The sequence below is a fragment of the Malaya genurostris genome, chromosome 1, assembly GCF_030247185.1.
Source record: "Malaya genurostris strain Urasoe2022 chromosome 1, Malgen_1.1, whole genome shotgun sequence".
In the NCBI taxonomy this organism is placed as follows: domain Eukaryota; kingdom Metazoa; phylum Arthropoda; class Insecta; order Diptera; family Culicidae; genus Malaya; species Malaya genurostris.
The window spans coordinates 79150645-79173755 of record NC_080570.1 but is presented as its reverse complement, the minus strand read 5'-3'; the positions used below and the strand labels follow the sequence as shown (position 1 = coordinate 79173755).

The following is a 23111-nucleotide window of genomic DNA, read 5'->3' as shown; positions in this document are numbered from 1 at the left end:
ATGAGAAAGCTTTGTGAAAAATGGGTGCCGCGTGAGCTCATAATCGATCAAAAACAACAACGAATTGATGATGCTGAAATTGAACGAATTGGACTTTGAATTGCTCCCTCATCCACCGTATTCTCCAGATTTGGCCCCCAGTGACTTTTTCCTGTTCTCAGACCTCAAGAGAATGCTCGCTGGTAAAAAATTTAGAAGCAATGAAGAGGTAATCGCTGAAACTGAGGCCTATTTTGAGGCAAAGGACAAATCGTACTACAAAAATGGTATCGAAAAGTTGGAAGATCGCTATAATCGCTGTATCGCCTCTGATGGCAATTATGTTGAATAATAAAAACGAATTTTGGCAAAAAAATGTGTGTTTCTATTAAACGATACGAACTTTTCAGCCGAACTGTTAGATGTTGAATAAGACAGGGGATAATGGGCAGCCTTGTGGCAATCCTTGATTGGTAGTTCTTATTATTTCTTTACCATCGTTAAGTTGTAATATTGCCGTTCTCTTTTTAAGATATGTATAAATCCAGTTTGTAATTTTAGTCGGTATTCCTATTTCTATCAGCGTACTAATTAGTTTATCTGTATTTACTTTATCAATAGCTTTGCTCATGTCCAAGAATGTAGCTATGGCAACCTCTCCTTCTCGTTTCGCTTGTTGGATTCTAGAAGCTAGTGTATTTACACAATTAATTGCTGATGATTTTTTTCTGAACCCGAATGAATACGATGGGATCATCTAATTGTTATCTAGAAATTCTGCTAGTATATCTTTGACTGTTGTATTAATAAGTTTAATCAATGCCGATAGCATTGCTAGCGGTCTATACGACTCGGGGTTATTTGGATCTTTTCCTGTTTTTAACAAGGGTATAATCTTGATTTTTCTCCAGTTTTCTGGTATCCTCTCGGAGTTTAGGACATCATCTAGCATTTCTACTATTTTAGTCTTAAAATTCAGGTGGATGTTTTTCAATATGTAGAATGATATATCATCTATCCCCGGAGTTGAGTGGTCTTTCTTGGACCTAATGTTTTCTTCTATTTTGCTATATTTGACCATGATCAGATTATCAGTTGCGCTTCTAGTGTAGCTAATTTCTTTATCTATCATAGGAAAATTGAGATCCATAAATTGAGTAGCTAATTGTGGATTATTTAAAAGATTTACGTTATTTTTCGATGGTCTACCTCCCCCAAGGATTTTTATTTTATTCCAAATCTTTTTTTGGTTAGTGTCTGGGTTAATGGAGTTTATTGTTTCGTTCCACGTTTTCCTTTTTTTTAATTCTGATTAATCTTTTCAATTTCGCTCTAGCCTTTTTGAACTCTATAAGATTATCATAAGTAGAATACTTATGGAATGTTTTAAGTTTGTATTTTTTTATGTTTAATTGTTGTTGTATTTCTTTGGTCAACCATTTCTTTGGTATTTTCGTATGAATTATATTAGTTAATGAATATGTTGCTTCTTGAATTTTTTCTCTTATTAACGGTATAATATCTTCTGGTTCATGTATCATCTGTGGTTTTAATTCATTTATTTTTTCAATTGCTTGTTTTATGTTGAAGTATATTTTTTTATATAGATATTTTGTGGCTGTATCGCATATTTATAATTTTTTTATGCGATGGTTACTGAAGAAGTCTTCGTTGATAACCTTCCATTCTCCCCTTGCAGCTATATTAGATGAAACGAATGTAAGGTCGATTGCCGAAGGAATCGGATTCGGGGCCTTAATAAGCGTGTTTGATCCATCAATTAATAGTACTAAATCACTATCTTCAAGAAGGTTAGCTATAAGCTCTCCTCTTGGACAATTAGGATGTGTAGGATTCCAAGACTGATGGTGCGCGTTAAAGTCGCCAGCTAATATAGTGGTTATTTTCTGTTTGTCTAAATCTAAAAGTATTTTTAATGGTGTTTCTATTTGATTATTATTTATGAGAAGGGGTGGGATATAGATCGATAAGACTAGAAGACGCGGGTTGGTATTGGTGAGCACGGTTGCTATCGCCTCTACAGAGTGTAGATTCGGTAAGTCTATTTTAGTTATTGTGATTTCATTCTTTAATAGCAAGCCTTCGCCTCCGTAACCGTAAATTGGTAACCAGAAAACTTAAATGCTTCGTTAGGTTTTAGCCATGTTTCGCTGAGAATGGCTACATCTATGTCGTTTCTATTTAAATATTCTTTAATTGCTTCTCTTGTATGTGATGGTCTTATACTTGTTACATTATTTTGAATTATTTTGAGACTCCTGTTGTTTTGTGTATACATTTTGTGTTTTATTTGTTTTTTATTCATATTACCACTGTTTTCAAAAGGGAGAATAATAGAGTTCAACTCACTACTAATATTGACTAATAAAAGATCTTGTTCTATGGATTCCGTTTTATGTGTATTTTGTAGTATTATATTCTGTATAGCTTTTATTTTTTCCGAAATGTTTCTCATATTATATTGTTCAATTAGATTTTCTTTTATTTCGGCTGTTAATCTCTCTATCTCATTGGTTCTATAAGGATTGACATCAAATACGTTTGGGATATCCGGAATTTTTTCAGCTTGTGGGAAAATATTTTTGTTAGTTTGGTTTTTCATTCGTTCTAGTGTGTTCATGTTAGAAGAATTTCTATTTTGATTTGAATTATTTGATCTGTCCTTGTTTATATTTTGTGAGAGAAGTGGGAAATCTTTTGGGGATTCTAACCGATATTTTGCTGACGTATTTTTTTGGTGTTTCTTTGATGCCTCAAAGAATGATAATTTTCCTGTTGACATTTCAATTCTAATTTTGTCTTGTCTTGCCCTTTCTGGACATAATTTGTCTGAAGCTATGTGTTTACCTTTGCAGTTGGCGCATATTGGGATAGCCTGATTGCATTCGCTTTCAGTGTGTTCTTGACCACAATTGTTACATTTAGGATACTTCGTTTTACAGAACTTTTCACGGTGACCGTACCGCCAACAAAAGTAACATATTTTGAGAGGGAATATATACTGTTCGCAAGGTGCGTTTATTCCGAATATTTTTACCGATTGTGGAAGTTTCTCTCCCTTAACTAATATTTTAATTGTGTAGGTGTCAATCAGTTTGTTATCAGGAGATTTACGTTTTATTCTTTCAATTTTTTGTATTGTGATATTTTCACTTTCAATATTATTAAAAATTTCGAGTTCTGTGAGTGACGGCGGTACATTTCTTACTATATCGATAGTTTCTTTAAATATAGTAGGCACAAATACGTTATAACCGAATGTTTCTTTGAGAAGCTTAGAATTTATTAAACTCTCTGCGTCTTTAGGCTTGTTAAATGTTATTTGGAATCTGCCCTTGCCGACAGATTTCAAATCTGCATAAATTTTAACTCCTATATTGTGTAGCATTTTAGCTATTTCCATAGGGTGAGGAAACTTTTTCCTGACATTATCTACTTGCAGCTGCAGTGTTTTGTCATTTTATTTTTCTAAATAAAATGTTTTATAGATAGTGTTTTTCACCCATCCGTCATTACTTTTATGGTCTTTATTGTTATTTGTTTGATTTAAATTCCCTGTCATGTCGTTAACTGTCAAGGATGCGTCATTTTTTTCAAAGTCTTTGTTATTTCCTTCTTCTTACCTCTTCATCTAGCTGTTGTATCAATCTGTTCGAATCAAAGATCTTGATCTTTTTGAATTTAGATCGTAAGATGTTTTCATTCAGCTCCAGGTTATCTGGCATCCTCATTCCCTCTTTTATTCTACGCTTATCCTTGCCTTTCTTTTGTGACCAGTCACGTACCCAGAGGGGGGGCCCGAGGGGCCCTGGCCCCTCCCGAAATCAAAAACTTATGTATACATATTTAGAAGGTCTCAGACATGTGTTACAGAAATAACAAGACAGTAAACGTAAAGAAATGTAACAGTTCCAGTGGAAAAGTTTAAAGTGTATGTTAAAAACACCCATAAAAGGTACACCAAGAATTAGGTACATAATCAATCTTCAGTAAGATTATTTTTTTATCTTTGGGCCCCACCCGAAACGAAATCCTGGGTACGGGCCTTCGTTTCGGGAAAGGCATTCCTGACATGTTCATAAGTTAGATAAATGGATTGTTTTTAAAAGAATTCATTTGTAATTTTATTTTTAGGTCTTAACCAGAAATACGGCTTTTGATATAAATCGGATTAAACAGGCTAGTACTGTCATTCCCATTGTGTTTAATAGGACCACAGATGTTTTGCACGTAATATGAACCAATATTGATACGTATTGGATCTGCTTTTGGATTGTAGATCATATTTCAAGTGAATATTATAACTGCCATTAAAACTATATGCAATCGATTTGTTAGTTTTTTTTTTACATCAGAAACACTCTATTCGCTCTTCTGTAAGTTCTTCGGTTTTCTGTTAAATAGTTAAGCTTGAATACAATGCAGTATAAAAAGGGAAGTTTGGGTAAAATGAACATGATAGCGTTTCGTGCGGTCCTTCTAAATACCTGGAATCGATTTTACTGATAATTTTACACCAAAAAAGTGCTTTGCTGTCAGCTGTATCATTTTTCCAACTGTACATTATACAAATAATGACGAAGGTTTGCCAACTCTTGAACGGGCGACATACAATTGGTTGTGTGACAAACATACAAACTCTAAGTTTAGGCACACTTCAATGATTGACCTTGTGACTTGTTAATTGTCATTGCAAAAACAAGGCGAATAGGAAATTGAATCCGCTTAAAATCAAACGGCAAATCGTTTGGAATCATAGGAGTTCTTGGAACCAGTACACCTTCTTCTTTATACTTCCGCTTTAGAATTATTGTTTCGATTAAGTTGTTCATTAGTATTTTTACAGCTAACCTGGTTCCGTTACAAAATCTTTGTTGAAGTCGCGGCATGATTATGCGGTGGCAAACCTGGCAATTCCAGAGAATTCAAAAATTATATTTACCACTTCATCTTGATTTACATAACTGTGTCCACCGATTTGTACGTAACAGCATGACCAGGAATAGCACTGAGATCGTTCACGTCTGTGTTTTTTTTCGGGCCAATATGGCGTTCGTTAAGCCACATATGGTTTTGGTAATACTGAGCAATATTTGGAAAAACTTTTTCGATAAGGTTTACTTTCGACGTTATAATATTGTAAAAACCACCATCCAAGGAAATCAAACCTGTCGAAATATCTCCTTTCACTTTCTCGTCTCCAGTATTCAATCGTTTCTTCGAGAACATGTTTGTAATTTGATTGCTTTGTGACTGAACGCACATAAATTAGAAGATTTCATGCAGGCGTTAATTTCATCAGCAGCTACTGACCTTGAAATAACAGGGAGAGTCTGACGAAAATTGCTAGCTAGTAATTTCAACGCACCATCAAGAAGGTTTTGATTTCCTCGTGAATCTTGCGTTGTTCGGTTCAATGCTTCCAACGATTTTCAATACGCCATTGTGCATTCTTCCCAGATGATTACATTTTTGGCATTGTTATAGAACCTTCACCATTCCACATGTCTTCGAGATGTTTCACGTTCGGATTTCGATTAGCTGAGCTTTCAGTGTTAGCTTTAGTGCAGAGTAAGTGTTAACTTTAGTGCACCGCGGCGTTAGACGTTAAAATACCAACTACAAAAAACTGATATTTAATAGTGAAAGTATTTTTGTCACGCTAATATCCCGTTTCGGAGTGGATATGATTAATAGTGCTTGAAATACAGTAACAACATACCATTAGGTGGTTTCAAGCATTCTCATGTCTGGAATTTCTTCAACTTTAACACAGATGTCACCTTTCAACTGAAAGTGTGAGATGTGTGTTTCTTCAATTATACGGTTCACGTGGACCATAGCAATGTTGTCGATTGTAGAATATTTTGTAGTTTTCCTTTCCACAATACCTTGTTTCTTTTTTACTCTAACTTCATCACTCTCAGCACGGAACTACAACTAATAAAGTACTCAATATATTTCTCAAAGGACTAAAAAATGCTTATTTTCCTACGCACATTGCAATGATTATCATTCTGTAAAAACCATTCAAGCGAAGAGGTTGTGTTTCGATTGTACTGGCTCGTGAGTTAACGGCTGCTACCGAGACAATTCTAAGCTTCAGGTAGTTAAACTGCCCATAGCAAACGCAATATTCGGGGCGTTTCCCGACTGGAAAGCTAGCAACGAAGGCCATCCCGTTCATACGCACAGAGGTGTAGAGACACAGAGGTGCGAGAGCATAGAAGTGACGAGTCACAGAGGTGCCATCGCATAAAGGTGCGAAGACGAAGGGGTGCAAAGGCACAGAGGTGCTAAAGCAACCCAGTGCTGATCTACCAGGTACCAGAATTTGTACGCTGCGTAGGATCAAAAGAGACGGCATATATCGCGAGGTGCTACACTGCAAGCATCGCATTTGATCGCCACCAAGAGCAAAAGCACTGTACCTGGGGTCAGGTACAGCAAGTGCAGTGGTGTTCACAACGACGGCAGAGCAACTGAGATAGCAGTAAACGACAGAAGACTGCCAATTGGAAACAGCAAAAGACTGCCAATTGGAAATCGTTGGAAGAGCTTCACGTCGTTCTTCACGATAAAGGAACAGAGACATCAGCTACAAGGTAGATTTAATTTAATTTATTTTTTATTTCTTATATCTGAAATTTTACTAAACATAAGTTTTTATTTTGGTATTATTAATTTACAAAAAAAATTTAATGTAATGGATGATCTCATGGAAGATCATCCGAATCCGATTCCGGATACTAGTAAAAGTTTAAATACTCCGAGGGCTAAACATTATCCACAGGGTACCACTGGGCCATGGATAGTCTATCTTCGAAAAAAAGAAAAGATTTTAAACTTGATGCAAATTACAAAGGATTTGACATCACATTTCTCTGAAGTTAAAGAAATCTGTAAGGTTAATAGAGATAAAATTCGAGTTGTAGTTAACGACTTGAAACAGGCAAACGATATTGTAACCTGTAAATTATTTGCTATTGAATATCGAGTTTACATTCCATCGAAGGAGGTAGAAATTGACGGTGTTGTGACTGAAGCAAGTCTGACAGCAGATGATTTACTTAAAAATGGAGTTGGCCGTTTTAAAAACTCCATGCTTGAGGGAGCTAAGATACTCGAGTGCAAGCAATTGTACTCAGCATCTATTGTCGATGGAAAAAAGTCGTATCGTCCCTCAGATTCGTTTCGTGTAACATTTGCCGGATCTGCGTTGCCTAGCCATGTCTATATCGATAAAATTCGTCTTCCTGTTCGGCTTTTCGTACCGCATGTTATGAATTGCACGAACTGTAAAAAATTCGGGCATACAGCTACTTACTGTAGTAATAAGTCCAAATGTATCAAATGTCAAGGGCCTCATAAGGATAATCTTTGCGATAAAGATGTTGAAAAATGTGTTTATTGTGGGGAAAGCCCTCATGATGATCTTTCAGTGTGCGCTGCATTTAAGCTGCGTAAAGACAAAATGAAGCTTTCTTTAAAAGCACGGTCTAAGCGCACATATGCAGAAATGCTCAAAACGGTCATACATGTCTCCCCTTTGGAAACCGAAAACGGTTTTTCAAATCTTGCGGAGCCAGAGGAATCTGACTCTGACGGAAATAGTGAAGATACCTCGTTTGTCACTCCTCAAGGGTCTGTTAAGAGGAGATTAACAAACCACAAAATACCAAAAAAGACACCTAAAATTATACCTTCAAAAAAAGATCCCCGTGTTAAAGCTAAAAAGCCAAATTTAAAACCAAAAACTGTGCCTCCTGGTTTGTCAAATTCACAAACCAATCCAGGAACTAGCTCAAGAAAAGACAATAATCCAGTGGGCTCCATTTCACATTCACCAACAGGATTACTGAAATTTTCGGAAATTGTAGAATGGATTTTCGCTGCATTCAATATTTCTGAACCTCTAAAGACCATCATAACAGCATTCCTTCCAATAGCTAGAACTTTTTTGAAACAGTTATCAGCTCAATGGCCAGCTCTTTCAGGTTTTGTATCATTTGATGGATAATTTATCATCCGCCGCAAATGATTCAATCACTGTCCTGCAGTGGAATTGTCGAAGCATCATGCCAAAACTTGATTCATTTAAAGTTTTGTTGCATAGTCAAAAATGTGATGTATTTGCTTTGTGCGAAACATGGCTTACATCAAACATAGCCTTAAATTTTAATGACTTTAACATTATACGTCTCGACAGAGACTCCCCGTATGGTGGAGTGCTTTTAGGAATTAAGAAATGTTATTCCTTTTATAGATTAAACATTCCTTCGACTTCTAGTATAGAAGTTGTTGCTTGTCAAATAAACATTAAAGGAAAGGACATTTGCATTGCTTCGGTATATATTCCTCCAAGAGCTCAAGTTGGACAACGACAGCTTAATGAAATTGTCGAAGCCCTTCCTGCTCCACGTTTGATTTTAGGAGATTTCAATTCGCACGGAATGATGTGGGGTTCCGTTTACAATGATAGCAGATCATCTCTAATATATAATATTTGCGACAATTTTAGCATGACGGTACTAAATATGGGTAGCATGACACGGATCCCAAGACCTCCTGCACGTCCAAGTGCATTAGATTTATCTCTTTGTTCGACTTCAATTCGACTAGATTGCACCTGGAAAGTATTTCCTGATTTACATGGTAGCGATCATTTACCAATCATCATCTCAATTAGCAGTAACAAAGGCATTGCTAATTCAGTTAATATTCCATATGATTTGACAAAAAATATTGACTGGATTAAATACCAAAGTAATATTTCAAGTGTCTTAACTTCAATGGAAGAGCTTCCCCCACTTGAAGAATATGACTTCCTCGTTTGTTCGATTCTGGAGGCCGCAGAACAAGCCCAAACCAAACGATTTCTTGGTCCATCGTCTAACAGAAGACCTCCAAATCCTTGGTGGGACAAAGAGTGCTCAGATGCTAAACACGCGAAACAAAATGCTTTCAAGACGTTTTTAAAACGAGGAGGAGGAACTCCTCAGAATTTTGAAAAATTCTTGGTTTTAGAAACCAAGTACAAGAACATACTTCGGGTTAAGAAATGCAGCTATTGGAGACATTTTGTGGAAGGTTTGTCAAGATAAACCTCAATGAGCACTCTTTGGAATACGGCCAGACGAATGAGGAATCGTAACGTAGGAAATGAGAGTGAGGAGTACTCGAATCGATGGATATTTGATTTTGCGAGGAAAGTTTGTCCAGATTCCGTTCCTACGCATAGCATTGTTAGGGAGTCTTCTTCAAATGATGATTCCATTGATAGCCCCTTTTCAATGATGGAATTTTCCATAGCACTCATGTCTTGTAACAATAACGCTCCTGGATTGGACAGAATTAAATTCAACTTGGTGAAGAATCTGCCCGACCTCGCAAAAAGACGTTTGTTGGAATTGTTCAACAAGTTTCTTGAGCAAAATATTGTTCCACCTGACTGGAGACAAGTGAAAGTTATCGCCATTCAAAAGCCGGGGAAACCAGCTTCCAATCACAACTCATATAGACCCATTGCGATGTTGTCCTGCATCAGAAAATTGTTCGAAAAAATTATTCTACGACGTCTCGACACTTGGGTCGAGACGAACGGTTTGTTGTCAGATACTCAGTTTGGCTTCCGTAGAAATAAAGGGACGAATGATTGCCTTGCATTACTTTCGTCTGACATCCAAATTGCCTTCGCTCAAAAGCAACAAATGGCATCTGTATTTTTAGACATTAAAGGAGCATTTGATTCAGTTTCCATTGATGTTCTTTCAGACAAGCTCCACCAACATGGACTCCCAGCGGTTATAAATAATTATTTGCACAACCTTTTGTCAGAGAAACGCAAGCATTTTTCACATGGCGATTTGGCAACAATCAGAATTAGCTACATGGGTCTCCCGCAAGGCTCATGCCTCAGTCCGCTCCTCTATAATTTTTACGTGAATGACATTGACAGCTGTCTAGTAACCCCATGTACACTAAGACAATTGGCAGATGATGGCGTGGTTTCAGTTACTGGATCCAAAGCTATTGATCTGCAAAAACCATTGCAAGATACCTTAGATAAATTGTCCGTTTGGGCTGTTCATCTTGGTATCGAATTCTCTGCGGAGAAAACAGAGCTGGTCGTCTTTTCAAAAAAGCATGATCCCGCGCAACTTCAGCTTCATATGATGGGAAGAATAATCGAACAGGCTTTGACTTTCAAATACCTCGGGGTGTGGTTTGATTCCAAATGCACGTGGGGAGGACACATTAGGTATCTGATAACGAAATGCCAACAAAGAGTAAATTTTCTTCGAACAATAACAGGGTCTTGGTGGGGTGCTCATCCGCAAGATCTAATAAAATTGTATCAGACAACGATACTTTCAGTGATGGAATATGGATGCGTTTGTTTTCGTTCCGCTGCAAATTCTCATATTATCAAACTTGAGCGAATTCAGTACCGTTGTTTGCGAATTGCTTTAGGCTGCATGCATTCGACACATACAATGAGTCTTGAAGTTCTGGCGGGAGTTCTTCCATTAAAAGATCGATTTTGGGAGCTTTCATCACGCCTGCTAATAAGATGTGATGTGCTGAATCCCATGGTAATTAATAATTTCGAACGACTAGTCGAGCTTCGATCTCAAACAAAATTCATGACAGTATATTTTAACCATATGTCACAGGAAATCAACCCTTCAAGATATATTCCTATCCGTGTCAGCCTCCTAAATGTACCTGACTCAACTTTATTTTTCGACACATCCATGCAGCGCGAAGTGCGTGGAATCCCGGACCACCTACGCTCTATGGAAATCCCAAAAATATTTTCAAGTAAGTTCAGGCATATTAACTCTGAGAAAATGTTTTACACGGACGGATCGCGAATGGAAGAAGCGACAGGGTTTGGTATGTTCAACAATAATGTTTCGGCCTCATTCAAGCTTCAAGAACCTGCATCTGTTTATATAGCAGAGTTAGCAGCAGTTCATTATAGCTTGAATGTAATCGTCACATTATCTCCAAACCATTATTTCCTCTTCACAGATAGTCTGAGTGCAATTGAAGCCATTCGCTCAAACGCTGCTGGCAAAAATGAACCGTTTTTCTTGGGTAAAATAAAACAGTGTCTGAACGACATATTGAATAATAATTATCTAATCACAATAGTTTGGGTTCCGGCTCATTGCTCCATTCCAGGCAATGAAAGAGCCGATATTTTAGCCAAACGTGGTGCTATTGAGGGTGAAATTTATGAGAGACCGATTGCTTTCAACGAATTCTATAGCGCGTCTCGCCAAAGAACACTTGCCAGCTGGCAAGCTTCTTGGGATAAAGATGATCTGGGTCGGTGGATGCACTCAATTATTCCTAAAATATCGACAAAGGCATGGTTCAGGGGACTGGATGTGAGTAGAGATTTCATTCGTGTGATGTCCAGACTCATGTCCAATCACTACACGTTAGATGCACATCTCCTTCGAATTGGACTTTCCGAGACTAATCATTGTGCTTGCGGCGAAGGTTACCGCGATATTGACCATGTTGTTCGGACATGCGTGGAGTTTCGTGATGTCAGATCTCAACTAATAAATTCCTTGCGTACCCAAGGTAGACTATCCAATGTCCCAGTTCGCGACATTCTTGCTTGTCGTGACCTTCCATACATGAAACTTCTTTATCATTTCATTAAATCCATTGGAGTTCCAATTTAAATTTTATTTTATGTTAAACTGTTTTCTCTTCCATGAGTTCAACCAATAGCCAACTATAGGATATTGAATATAAGTGGTGAACTGATACAAACAATCCTGAAATAGTTATAAGATCATGTACAAAATAAATGTATTTTATTTAATGTAATTAAAATAGCAACTCGCTTGATAAAAACAGTGTTTAGATTAACTAATGAGTACCAACATACTAATATGATATTCGAAATGTATTAGGTTTAAACTACTATGTATTGTGGATGCCACGGCGAAGAAAAACTTATGTATATTGCCTATGAAATAAACGTATTTATGAAAAAAAAAAAAATTGCAATGATTATGACAGAACGAATATTGCCCACTGATCTGTGGTAGAAATGAAACATACTAATCCAATCTTCCATGATTGGTGGTATGTAAAAGGTGATTTTTTTGAGGTTAGGATTTTCATGCATTAGTATTTGCTCAGATTTTTTGAGGTTATGATTTTCATGCATTATTATTTGCTCAGTATGCTTTGACATTTCATCATGAATAGACTTACTAACGAGCAACGCTTGCAAATCATTGAATTTTATTACCAAAATCAGTGTTCGGTTTCCGCTTTTTTATCGACAAATTTTGTTCAGCGATGAGGCTCATTTCTGGTTGAATGGCTACGTAAATAAGCAAAATTGCCGCATTTGGAGTGAAGAGCAACCAGAAGCCGTTCAAGAACTGCCCATGCATCCCGAAAAATGCACTGTTTGGTGTGGTTTGTACGCTGGTGGAATCATTGGACCGTATTTTTTCAAAGATGCTGTTGGACGCAACGTTACAGTGAATGGCGATCGCTATCGTTCGATGCTAACAAACTTTTTGTTGCCAAAAATGGAAGAACTGAACTTGGTTGACATGTGGTTTCAACAAGATAGCGCTGCATGCCACACAGCTCGCGATTCTATGGCCATTTTGAGGGAAAACTTCGGAGAACAACTCATCTCAAGAAATGGACCGGTAAGTTGGCCACCAAGATCATGCGATTTGACGCCTTTAGACTATTTTTTGTGGGGCTACGTCAAGTCTAAAGTCTACAGAAATAAGCCAGTAACTATTCCAGCTTTGGAAGACAACATTTCCGAAGAAATTCGGGCTATTCTGGCCGAAATGCTCGAAAAAGTTGCCCAAAATTGGACTTTCCGAATGGACCACCTAAGACGCAGCCGCGGTCAACATTTAAATGAAATTATCTTCAAAAAGTAAATGTCATGTACCAATCTAACGTTTAAAATAAAGAACCGATGAGATTTTGCAAATTTTATGCGTTTTATTGTTTAAAAAAGTTCTCAAGCTCTTAAAAAATCACCCTTTATCTGCGCATAGATTGCAATGTGTATTAACTCAATATTTATGTTTCCTCTGTCCTTTGCCACAGAAAGAGTAATGGAATAATGTCCTTTTGTCACCTCTGGGAGCCGCAGATAGTGTTGACAACATCGTTCAAAGACTGCACACCTAGTAGTTTGATTGCATGTTAAATGTAGCGCTCTTTTAGATTGCGTTGTAGAATGCTTGGTACTTTTTCTGACACTCGTTACTTTCACTCAATTCCTCACTAATTCTATACACTCATCAATTATCACTATCCCACTATGCGATGCAAAAATGAACAACAAAAAATACATCGACAAAGATAGAATCATTTCGATATCTTTTTAAAAAATTCAAGCAATTATCGTATGTATCGCATCAGACATGAAAGATATATAAGAAAGTACGACCAAGACCGAAGCGGATACAACACAAAAACCTCCGAAGTTTCATTAACGAAAACTTTACAAACACAGAAGCAGTTGGTAGGATGACAAAATACCGATACGGTACAGACGCACAACCCAATGTTGGACTGGTTTCCGGGTGAAGCACATTTCCTCAGCATTTTCCAAGTGACAAATTTTCTGGCGAACTTACAATAGAAGATATAAAAAAAATTAAATGGGGAACATTTTTGTAGCAGCAAGTACTTCTAATATGTTTTATTCACACCAACACTGCAGCTGTGAGCTTTGGTCTTGAGAAGGTACTACAAATATCAGATTTTACTATATTGTATTCATACGATCCAAATATCATACGCCGCCTCAGAGCGGAGGCGACGTTGTCCTGTAATTTATTATACACATATTGAAGATCACAACTTTTTTTTAATTACTATTTATTGGAATATGAGTTAAAATTAAATTATTAAGATTTAAATTGGGTGTTCAGTCACAAGTGGTGACTTTTCAGCCCTTTTATATATATATATATATATATATATATATATATATATATATATATATATATATATATATATATATATATATATATATATATATATATATATATATATATATATATATATATATGATTTGGTTATTACCATGAGGACATCATTTGCTTCCGCAATTCTGAGATTTTTGTGTAGGGAAAATTCTAAGCCTACTTGTATTGTGTAATGGGGAAAAGGAACTTATATACTAACTTACTAACTAATACAGAGAGCGAATCGATTCAATTGAAGATTGCATCGATTTTTGTCGGAATTTGCTTATAATATTATGTGATATTACATCTAATGATTCTATATTTATTTGTCTGTGTAACTCATTTGTACTAAACCAGGGAGGACGCTTCAAAATCATTTTCAGATTTTTATTCTGAATTCTTTGAAGCATTTTCTTCCTGGTGGAACAACAACTTGACCAAATTGTTACTGCATAAAGCGTGGCTGGTCTGAAAATTTGTTTATTATTTAACAATTTGTTTTTAGACAGAGCTTAGAATTTCTGTTTATAAGAGGATATAAACATTTAATATATTTATTACACTTTGCCTGGATTCCTTCAATGTGATCCTTGAAAGTGAGTTTTTTTGTCATACGTTAAACCTAAGTATTTAGCTTGATCAGACCATGTCAATTCCAAGCCATTCAATTTGAGAATGTGATTATTGTTTGGTTTAAGAACAGAAGCTCTTGGATTATGAGGAAAGATAATTAATTGCGTTTCTGCTGCATTTGATTTAATATTCCATTTTGATAGATAATCACTGAAAATATTTAAACTTCTTTGTAGGCGACTGTAGATCACTCTTAGATTTCTACCTGTGGCTAACAGACTTGTGTCGTTACAGAATAGCGATTTCTGACAACCAACGGGTAGATTTGGAAGATCAGAAGTGAAAATATTATACAAGATTGGAGCTACGCTCGAACCTTGCGGAACACCGGCTCGTACGGGTAGCAATTCAGATTTACAATTCTGATAGCTAACCTGAAGAGTACGATCAATTAAATAATTTTGAATCATTTCGATTGAATAAATAGGAAACTGAAAATCAGACATTTTTGCTATTAAACCTTTGTGCCAAACACTGTCGAATGCTTTTTCAATGTCTAGAAGAGCAACTCCAGTGGATAGCCCAGAAGATTTATTTGCTTTTATCATGTTCGTTACTCTGACAAGTTGATGAGTAGTTGAATGTTCATGACGAAATCCAAACTGCTCTGGTAAAAAAATTGAATTCTCATTTATATGAGATATAATTCTCAACAAGATATTTTTTTCAAAAAGTTTACTGATAGAAGAAAGTAAGCTAATGGGTCGATAACTTGATGTTTCTGCTGGGTTTTTATCAGGTTTGAGGATAGGAATTACTTTAGCGTTTTTCCATCCTTTTAGGAAGTAAGCTAATTAAAAACACTTGTTGAAAATTTTTACCAGGAGTCTCAAGGCAACATCGGGAAGATTTTTAATAAGAATATTAAAAATTCCATCATTACCAGGAGCCTTCATGTTTTTAAGTTTCCTAACCAGGCGCGTACCCAGAAAAAAATTTCGGGGGGTGTTTCAGAACATGTTGATCAATTTCCATACAAATGGAACTTTTTATATAATTATTTGAAATTTTTTTATTGTGGAGTCGTTTGTTGAAAATTATTCATTTTATTTTTTACTTATTTGAAAAAAAGAGTTTACATAATATCATACTTTTTTGAGTTTCGGAGGGGGTTTGAACCCCTAAAACACCCCCCTGTATACGCGCCTGTTCCTAACAATTGATTTAATTTCATCAAAATTCGTCTCAATAATGTTATCTTGTGATAACACTTGGGTTGAAATATGATCATATTTCAGTGAGACTTCGTTTTCAATAGGACTCACAACGTTCAAATTGAAATTGTGGACACTCTCGAATTGCTGAGCAAGTTTTTAAGCTTTTTCGCCATTTGTTAGAAGTATTTGATTTCCTTCCTTGAGAGCAGGAATTTGTTTCAGAGGTTTCTTAAGAACCTTAGAAAGTTTCCAGAAAGGTTTAGAATACGGTTTAATTTGTTCAACTTATTTAGAGAAATTTTCATTTCGCAAAAGAGTAAATCTATGTTTAATTTCCTTTTGTGAATCCTTAACTATGTTTTTCATAGCAGGATCACGAGAACGTTGATATTGTCGTCGACGAACATTCTTCAACCGAATGAGCAGTTGAAGATTGTCATCGATGATAGGAGAATTTAATTTAGTTGGAGCTTTGGGAACTGAAAGATTTCTAGCTTCGATAATATAATGATTCAAATTGTCAATTGCTGTGTCGATGTCCGCAGAATTTTCTAAAATAGTTTCATGATCCACATCAGGCGCGTAGCCAGAGAAAATTTTCGGGGGGGGTTTTAGAACATGGTGATAAATCAACACATGTACAATTTATATCACAATGTTTCCCATGGGTTATAATTTTTTGTTTCGGGGGGGGTTTGAACCCCTAAAACCCCCCCCTGTATACGCGCCTGATCCACATGATTTTTAATGTGAGATCTGTAATCCAATCAATTAGCTCTATGATAGTTGAATATAGAACTAATTCAATTAATTATAGCTTCGTTGGAAAGTCTGCATGTTACAGGAAGATGATCTGAGTCAAAGTCAGCATGTGTAATCTGTTCACTACAAATGTGACTTTTATCTGTTAGAACCAGATCAATTGTAGACGGGTTTTTCACGGAAGAGAAACAACTCGGATTACTGGGATGAAGAACTGTAAAGTAACCAGCAGAGAGTTGATTTTGAAGTATTTCACCATTACTGTTATTTTGCCTACAATTCCACTGGACATGCTTAGCATTTAAGGTGAAATGTAGCGGAATGCGAAAATCGCGTTTTTGATCAATTATTCAAAAACTAAACCGATTTTCGAAAAACCAAAAACACTTAAGTTTTCGAAATCAAATTTATCATAACTAAGTATTCTTAGAATTTTGAAATTTTGCTTTGCCGAGCCGTAATTGGTTTTTGAAATGTATAAACGGTTACTGTTCCGTTCCACGGGGATGATTTTAGTCCTGAAAAGTAGTATTTGTAGCAGAATTTCACAAAGAATCTGAAAATGCAACTCAAAATTATAAAATATTAGCTAAAACATCCGAAATTTGAAAAAGTTTACAAAAACTTTTCCGCATTTTTTTTATTGCTTGCGCGCTGCTGTTTCGTATTGAGGTAGTGTGAGAAATGCACGGTGGGCTCGGTGGCATTATATCGTAAGCACAAATTAGATATAAAATAATGACGCGAATTTATGCAGCATTGGGTTTTGTGTTGAAATAATAACGAGTTGAATACAATAAAATGGGTATTGTAAGAAATCGTTTATTTTCTAAGTAACTGTCATTTATAATGCTAATAATGTCCAATTCTGTTGAGTTCAATGCATTGTCGTTGCTGAAACAATAAAGCTTGGCTGTGTAATATCGTATAACAGGTATTATTTTAGATTGTAGCAATTTTTTTAGCAAAACTATAACTTCATCGTTGACAAGCTACTGAATGAAACTCAAACCAAGTATTATCGTGATACAAATAATGTGGTAAACATTGAAAAACAACAGGCGTTAGCAAGTTGGTCAATATATATATATATATATATATATATATATATATATATATATATATATATATATATATATATATATATATATATATATATATATATATATATATATATATATATATATATATATATATATATATATATATATATATATATACATATAACCTCATGTTAGTCATTCATAATTACTAAGAGTAATCACTAACAATAACGATTGAATTAGCATATATTCAAAGTGTGAAAAATTCATTACGTCCAGTCTTTTTTACAAGCCAATATAACGAGAGGTAAGCCCACTGCGCTCAATCATTGAAAAATGTTCTTGTTTCTATGTGTCCGTTTTTCTTGGTATGCTTTGTGCGACGGTTCGTTCAACTGAAGCGGATAAAATTTCGCGCGCATTTTATGACGCTACATTTCACCTTAAGTCCCCTATTACGAAAAATTTCGGTCGATATCTTGTGAGTTTTTGCAAATCGCCTTTAAAGAAATTTAATTGTTCGCCGGTGCATTGAAATGGCAAATATGCTCCAGCGATTAAATAAATTCCATGAATGTTTTCTACTTCGATTCCCAAGCTTTCAATAACTTTAGTATTGAAAGAAGGTAAAATTCGATGTTTAATTTGCCGTTGGACAAAACTGGCAACTCCACCACCCATTCCAGTAAACCTGTCAAATCGATGAACCACATAATGGGATTTATTAATTTTTTTTTAGTTTGACGTAAAGCCGCCATGACTAAGTTCAGTTTTTGCAATAACTGAGCAAAAATATATATTGGAGAAGCCAAGTGAAAGAAAAACTAACAGAAAAGATGAATTTTTGGAAAAAGATACGCTCAGAGACAGGACTCGAACCTGCGTATGCATTCCGTGCATACGAGCTACCATTTCGTCACTCTGATCTCCGCTCAGTCATTGCACATAATTGGTTCAAGAAAAGTTTCTGTCACAATGGCAATATGAATTTTTTTAAATTTGAGAAAATTATAAAATTCATCTTCACTCGATTTCAAAGATGGAGCATTCTAATTTAAAATATTCAAGTAATTATTTAACATCACTGTTAAATTCTAAATTCATTATAATATGAATTGCAAATTGCCATCCGATTTGAAATGCTTCAAAAAGTGATGAAGTCGAGTTCATTCGGATGATCATTTGAAAAAGTTGATCTTGTAGGTAGATCATTTTATTTTCAGTTATATCGCCTAAATCAACTTCATTTAAAGAAGCGAATTGCATTGAAGGAATATTTGTAGGTAGACTGCCATTAGAACTGTCATTAGAAGAAGATGATGTGGCCGATCTACCTATTAATAAATTGTTTTCGTTAGAAGATGAACTGCAGGGCTGTTTTAAATTCGAAGAAATAAGTGCCTTAGAAGAATTAGGCGTGGCATTTGTAACGGTTTTTTGATTTTCAGGTATGTTCTGTAAATTTACGGTCGTTGATTTGACTTGTTGTCTAAGCGAACGAGCGTTTAAAATTTTTTCCTTGACAGGACATTTCAAATAATTGGATTTATGATTTCCATGGCAATTTGAACATGAAAATTTATCAGTGGTTTCATTCATTGGACAAACGTCTTTCGAATGCGATTTACCACAATTCAAACACCGTATATCCATATGACAATTTTTAGTTCCATGGCCGAAGCCTTGGCAACGACTACATTGCGTTAAGTTTGCAATAGGATTATGTCGTTGATAGTGTTTTTGAATTTTAATGTGGGAAATGAAACGTACTTTTTCTAAAGTTTTCAAATTGTTTACATCACTTCGATTGAAGTGTATTAGGTAAAGTTCATGGGAAATTCCAGAGCGTGGTCACAATTCGCTCTTTTTTCGTAAGTATTACTTGGGAAGGGGCAAAACCAAGCAATTCTTTTAGTTAATTTTTAATTTTATCAGTACTTAGAACATTTGAAAAACTTTTCAAGACAGCCTTGAAGGGTCTGTCTGATTTTATATCATATGAATAAAATTTATGAAGTTTCTCGGACAAATATCGGATAAGACGTTCATAATCTTCCAGTCCATCAACCAAGACTCGACATTCTTCTCTTCGTCCGATTTGAAATGAGACTTTCACTTCCGGGAGAAAAGTAGAAAGCTCAATCCGGAATGCTTTGAAGTCGGAAATCATCACCGTCACTGGTGGCATAGATTGATGTTTCTTCCCAGAACGACAAGCGTCAATTTTAAGAACGTTTGAAGTTTTTACATTCAGATTCTATAAGATCGTGAATGTTATTAGGAAAATGTTGAATAACGAATTGTGATTTATTTCGTATTGAATTATTTTTAGCCTTAGGCTTGTTGTCTTTCCGGTTGGACGCAGGCATTTTTGAAATGAATGAAATTTTAATTTACATTAACTAGGCTAAAGTAGTCTTCGATTAGACTCCTAGTTTGGAAAAGTCTTGATAAAGCATGATTTTGTGGTAATCTTAATAAAGACTGATTAGTTCGAAAAATAGTTCTAGCTTTAAGAAAGGCTGATTAATTTCTTAGTCTTGAAAAAGACTTATTATATTAGAATATCACTCTTCGTATAGCCTTGAGAAAGGCTGACTAATTGTTAGTCTTTAAAAAGACAGTTAGTGATTCAGGTAGCCTTGAAAAAGACTGAAGCCTTGAATCAATGAAACTCTAGGTAGCCAGAAAAAATTTCCAGGAGCCAAGAGCTATACGCGTGCGGTGCGAACGACTGTTCAACACCGACTGGAAGATCACAACTTTATCAACATTTCATGGGACGATAGTCAATACTTCCGTGGATAGATAATGAAAGATTTTCTGTGAACTTGTAAACCTTTTAATAAATGATCCCTCATAATCGATTTCTGGCATACAGCCGGTTTCACATTATTTTACATTGAATTTTTAAATTTAGAGAGAAACCGTGTGAATTGCGAAAAGCATGTCAATAAAAACCTTGCTAATTCCAGAATCCGTGTTACAAACGTGCAAAAATTAACTTTAGTGTACTATTATTTGATCACTTTTTACCAAATATAGTTTTTAGTTTATCGAAAAATCTACGAGCTTGCATCCTTTTACAGCATCGATCATGCACTGTAACCCTTGGTCCCTAAAAATCAGACCGACCAAGTTGATTGAACAGCGCTGACTGGTAGCAGTTGAAATCACTTTGAACTTATCAAAAACAAATATACTGTCGACAACTTCTGTCGACGGTATGTGAATCAATATCACAACTGTAGCCCGATGATTGTAAATCAACGCCATCGAATCGCTTTGATATACACAGTGTTCATAAATCTTGCAATTGAAAGATTACCACTTATTTTTGGTGGCGGCTTCCTTTGACTGGTGGAATGTTCAAAGAAAAATAACCCCCGAATAAGCTTGTTAGTTCGCATCGATATTGCGCTAGTGGGATTAGCTCTGAACGTATTTTTATGCTTTGGATTGTGTTTTGTGACTCTGTTTCATGCCATAAACATGATGATACTTATCGCACGACACATGTGCACAGGTAGCTGCATCACTCTCCTGTCAATAAATAAATGGCGCAATCGGGCAATTTAAAGTACTGTCGAAGTAGACGAATCACATCCTTTTGGTACAGTTTCAAAACTAGAATACCTCAACTATTATTTTCATCAATATTCAAGTGAATGGTCTTATGTTCTTGTGTTGTTATTGTTGACTGCATTTAGAGTTTATCTAGATTCTCCCAATGCTTGTTTCGAAAATATAGAATGTTTAACCCGTAATAGCATTGTGCGAAGAAAACGAAGTTTTAAAAATTAAACGGTTTTACTGAATCTAGGAATCTTTCCTGGTCGGCTTTCAAACATATAATATCTCGTAATGAATCTTTCGAGCTTATTGATTAGTGATCCAAACTCTAAGTTTCACGTCATTCCATAGTTTACTACTCATGCACTGACGTCATTATTCATCTAAATCAAGTTTGATTTAATATTTGCATATTAACACTTGCTACATTAAAATAATCACTTGAAGTCCGCAAAACTTCAAAAATACATCTAGAAGGTACTTCGCCATTGAAAAAACTAAAAGCAACACGCAATTTCACCAATTCTCATTATAAACACATCAGTTTGTAATATCGCATATAAATTCAGCATGTAACATATTATTTAAAAAAAAAACTTCACAGGTTATGTACATTTATAACTCACCTTTATTTAGTACGTTAGCATAGTGTTCTAAATAAGCGGCGTTTAGTGCAGGATTAAGTGCTGAATTGAATGTAGGAACAGCGAATGGCAAATGCATAGGAAAGCTATTTTTCTGAATTTCCAAAAGATTTGGATACATAGCAGTAGGTTTCTTTGGTGAGTCTTGTCCGCTCTGAACAAATGGAGATCCTGGTGGTGACTTGGGACCACTACTGCAATACTCTGTGGATGTCGATGAGGGGGTCGAGGAATTATTCTGACATGTATTCAAATCCGATAGCTGTTTTAAAACACTGCTCTGAACCAGCTGATGTTGATGGTGTAGCAGAATCTGTTGCTGTTCTGCTTGATGATGTAGAATATCGTCGATCCTAAAAGACGATTTTCGTTTTGATGATCCCATTTCCATTGATGAACACGACCACAAAATCAACGGTAAATGCACTGTTTTGTATAGAAATCACTTTCTTATGAATAACTACCTTTTGAGTTCACTTAGCAATCATATTAGTATGTAACACAGTTTGATAAAGCAATTTAAAAAGAATCGTATCAAAACCTATCCTTCCTATCCAGCTTTTTATAGCAAACTACAAAATAAAGTGTTTCAACTCGTTCGATATCTCGCTGTGACTAACTGCGTTTTATCAGTTTCTTTCGTATATATTAAACCATTTATTAGGAATCGAATTTTGGGTGATAAGGATAAATAAACCTAGTGACTGTATGACGATAAAGCCCAATACATTGATGGAATGGTACCCTGCATTGATAAGTGGCATTCTAAAAAGTCGTACTTTCGAACATTTGTTCAAATAACTTAATTCTTCTGATATTGGTGGATGTTGTCATTGCTTAGTGTTTCAATATGGTCTTATCATAAACAAAAATGTAATTAATTGTGCATTTTCATACATACGTTTAGGCACAAGAAACTACCAACAATTAACCTTCAGGAAATTGCACGGAGTGCAATGATGTTTAAGTAGTCATAGGATGAATCGAAATAATATTTTTATTGGACTTATCATTCTGTTTATGATTGCGGCTATCCTTTTATGATGAATAACTTGGCTAAAGTTTTAGCCAGATAATGTTCGTGAGTAACGCAAGTGTTTTTTACAAGAGAAATATTTGAATAGATGCTTGTTATTTTCGGCCAATAGTTTCCGATGGAAAATACATAATTAAATAGGAGCGTTATTCGTTGCGATATTTTGATAATTAATTTATATGGCCATCAATCTTTTTTTCGTCTAACTATTTCTTTAGGTTTTAAACTGAAAAATATTCGATACGTATTTTTGATATCAATATTATAAGTGGAAT

General features: G+C 35.4%; 1 protein-coding gene across 1 annotated transcript in view; it reads right to left on the bottom strand.

Moving 5' to 3' along the window:
• Positions 1-22387, bottom strand: part of LOC131440574 (hematopoietically-expressed homeobox protein HHEX) — a 41133-nt gene extending 18746 nt beyond the window's left edge. The window contains exon 1 of the mRNA XM_058611972.1: positions 21783-22387. Within this exon, the coding sequence (XP_058467955.1) occupies positions 21783-22191 (409 nt within the window). The 5' untranslated portion in view covers positions 22192-22387. The remainder of the gene's footprint in view (positions 1-21782) is intronic.
• Positions 22388-23111: the final 724 nt, after the last annotated feature.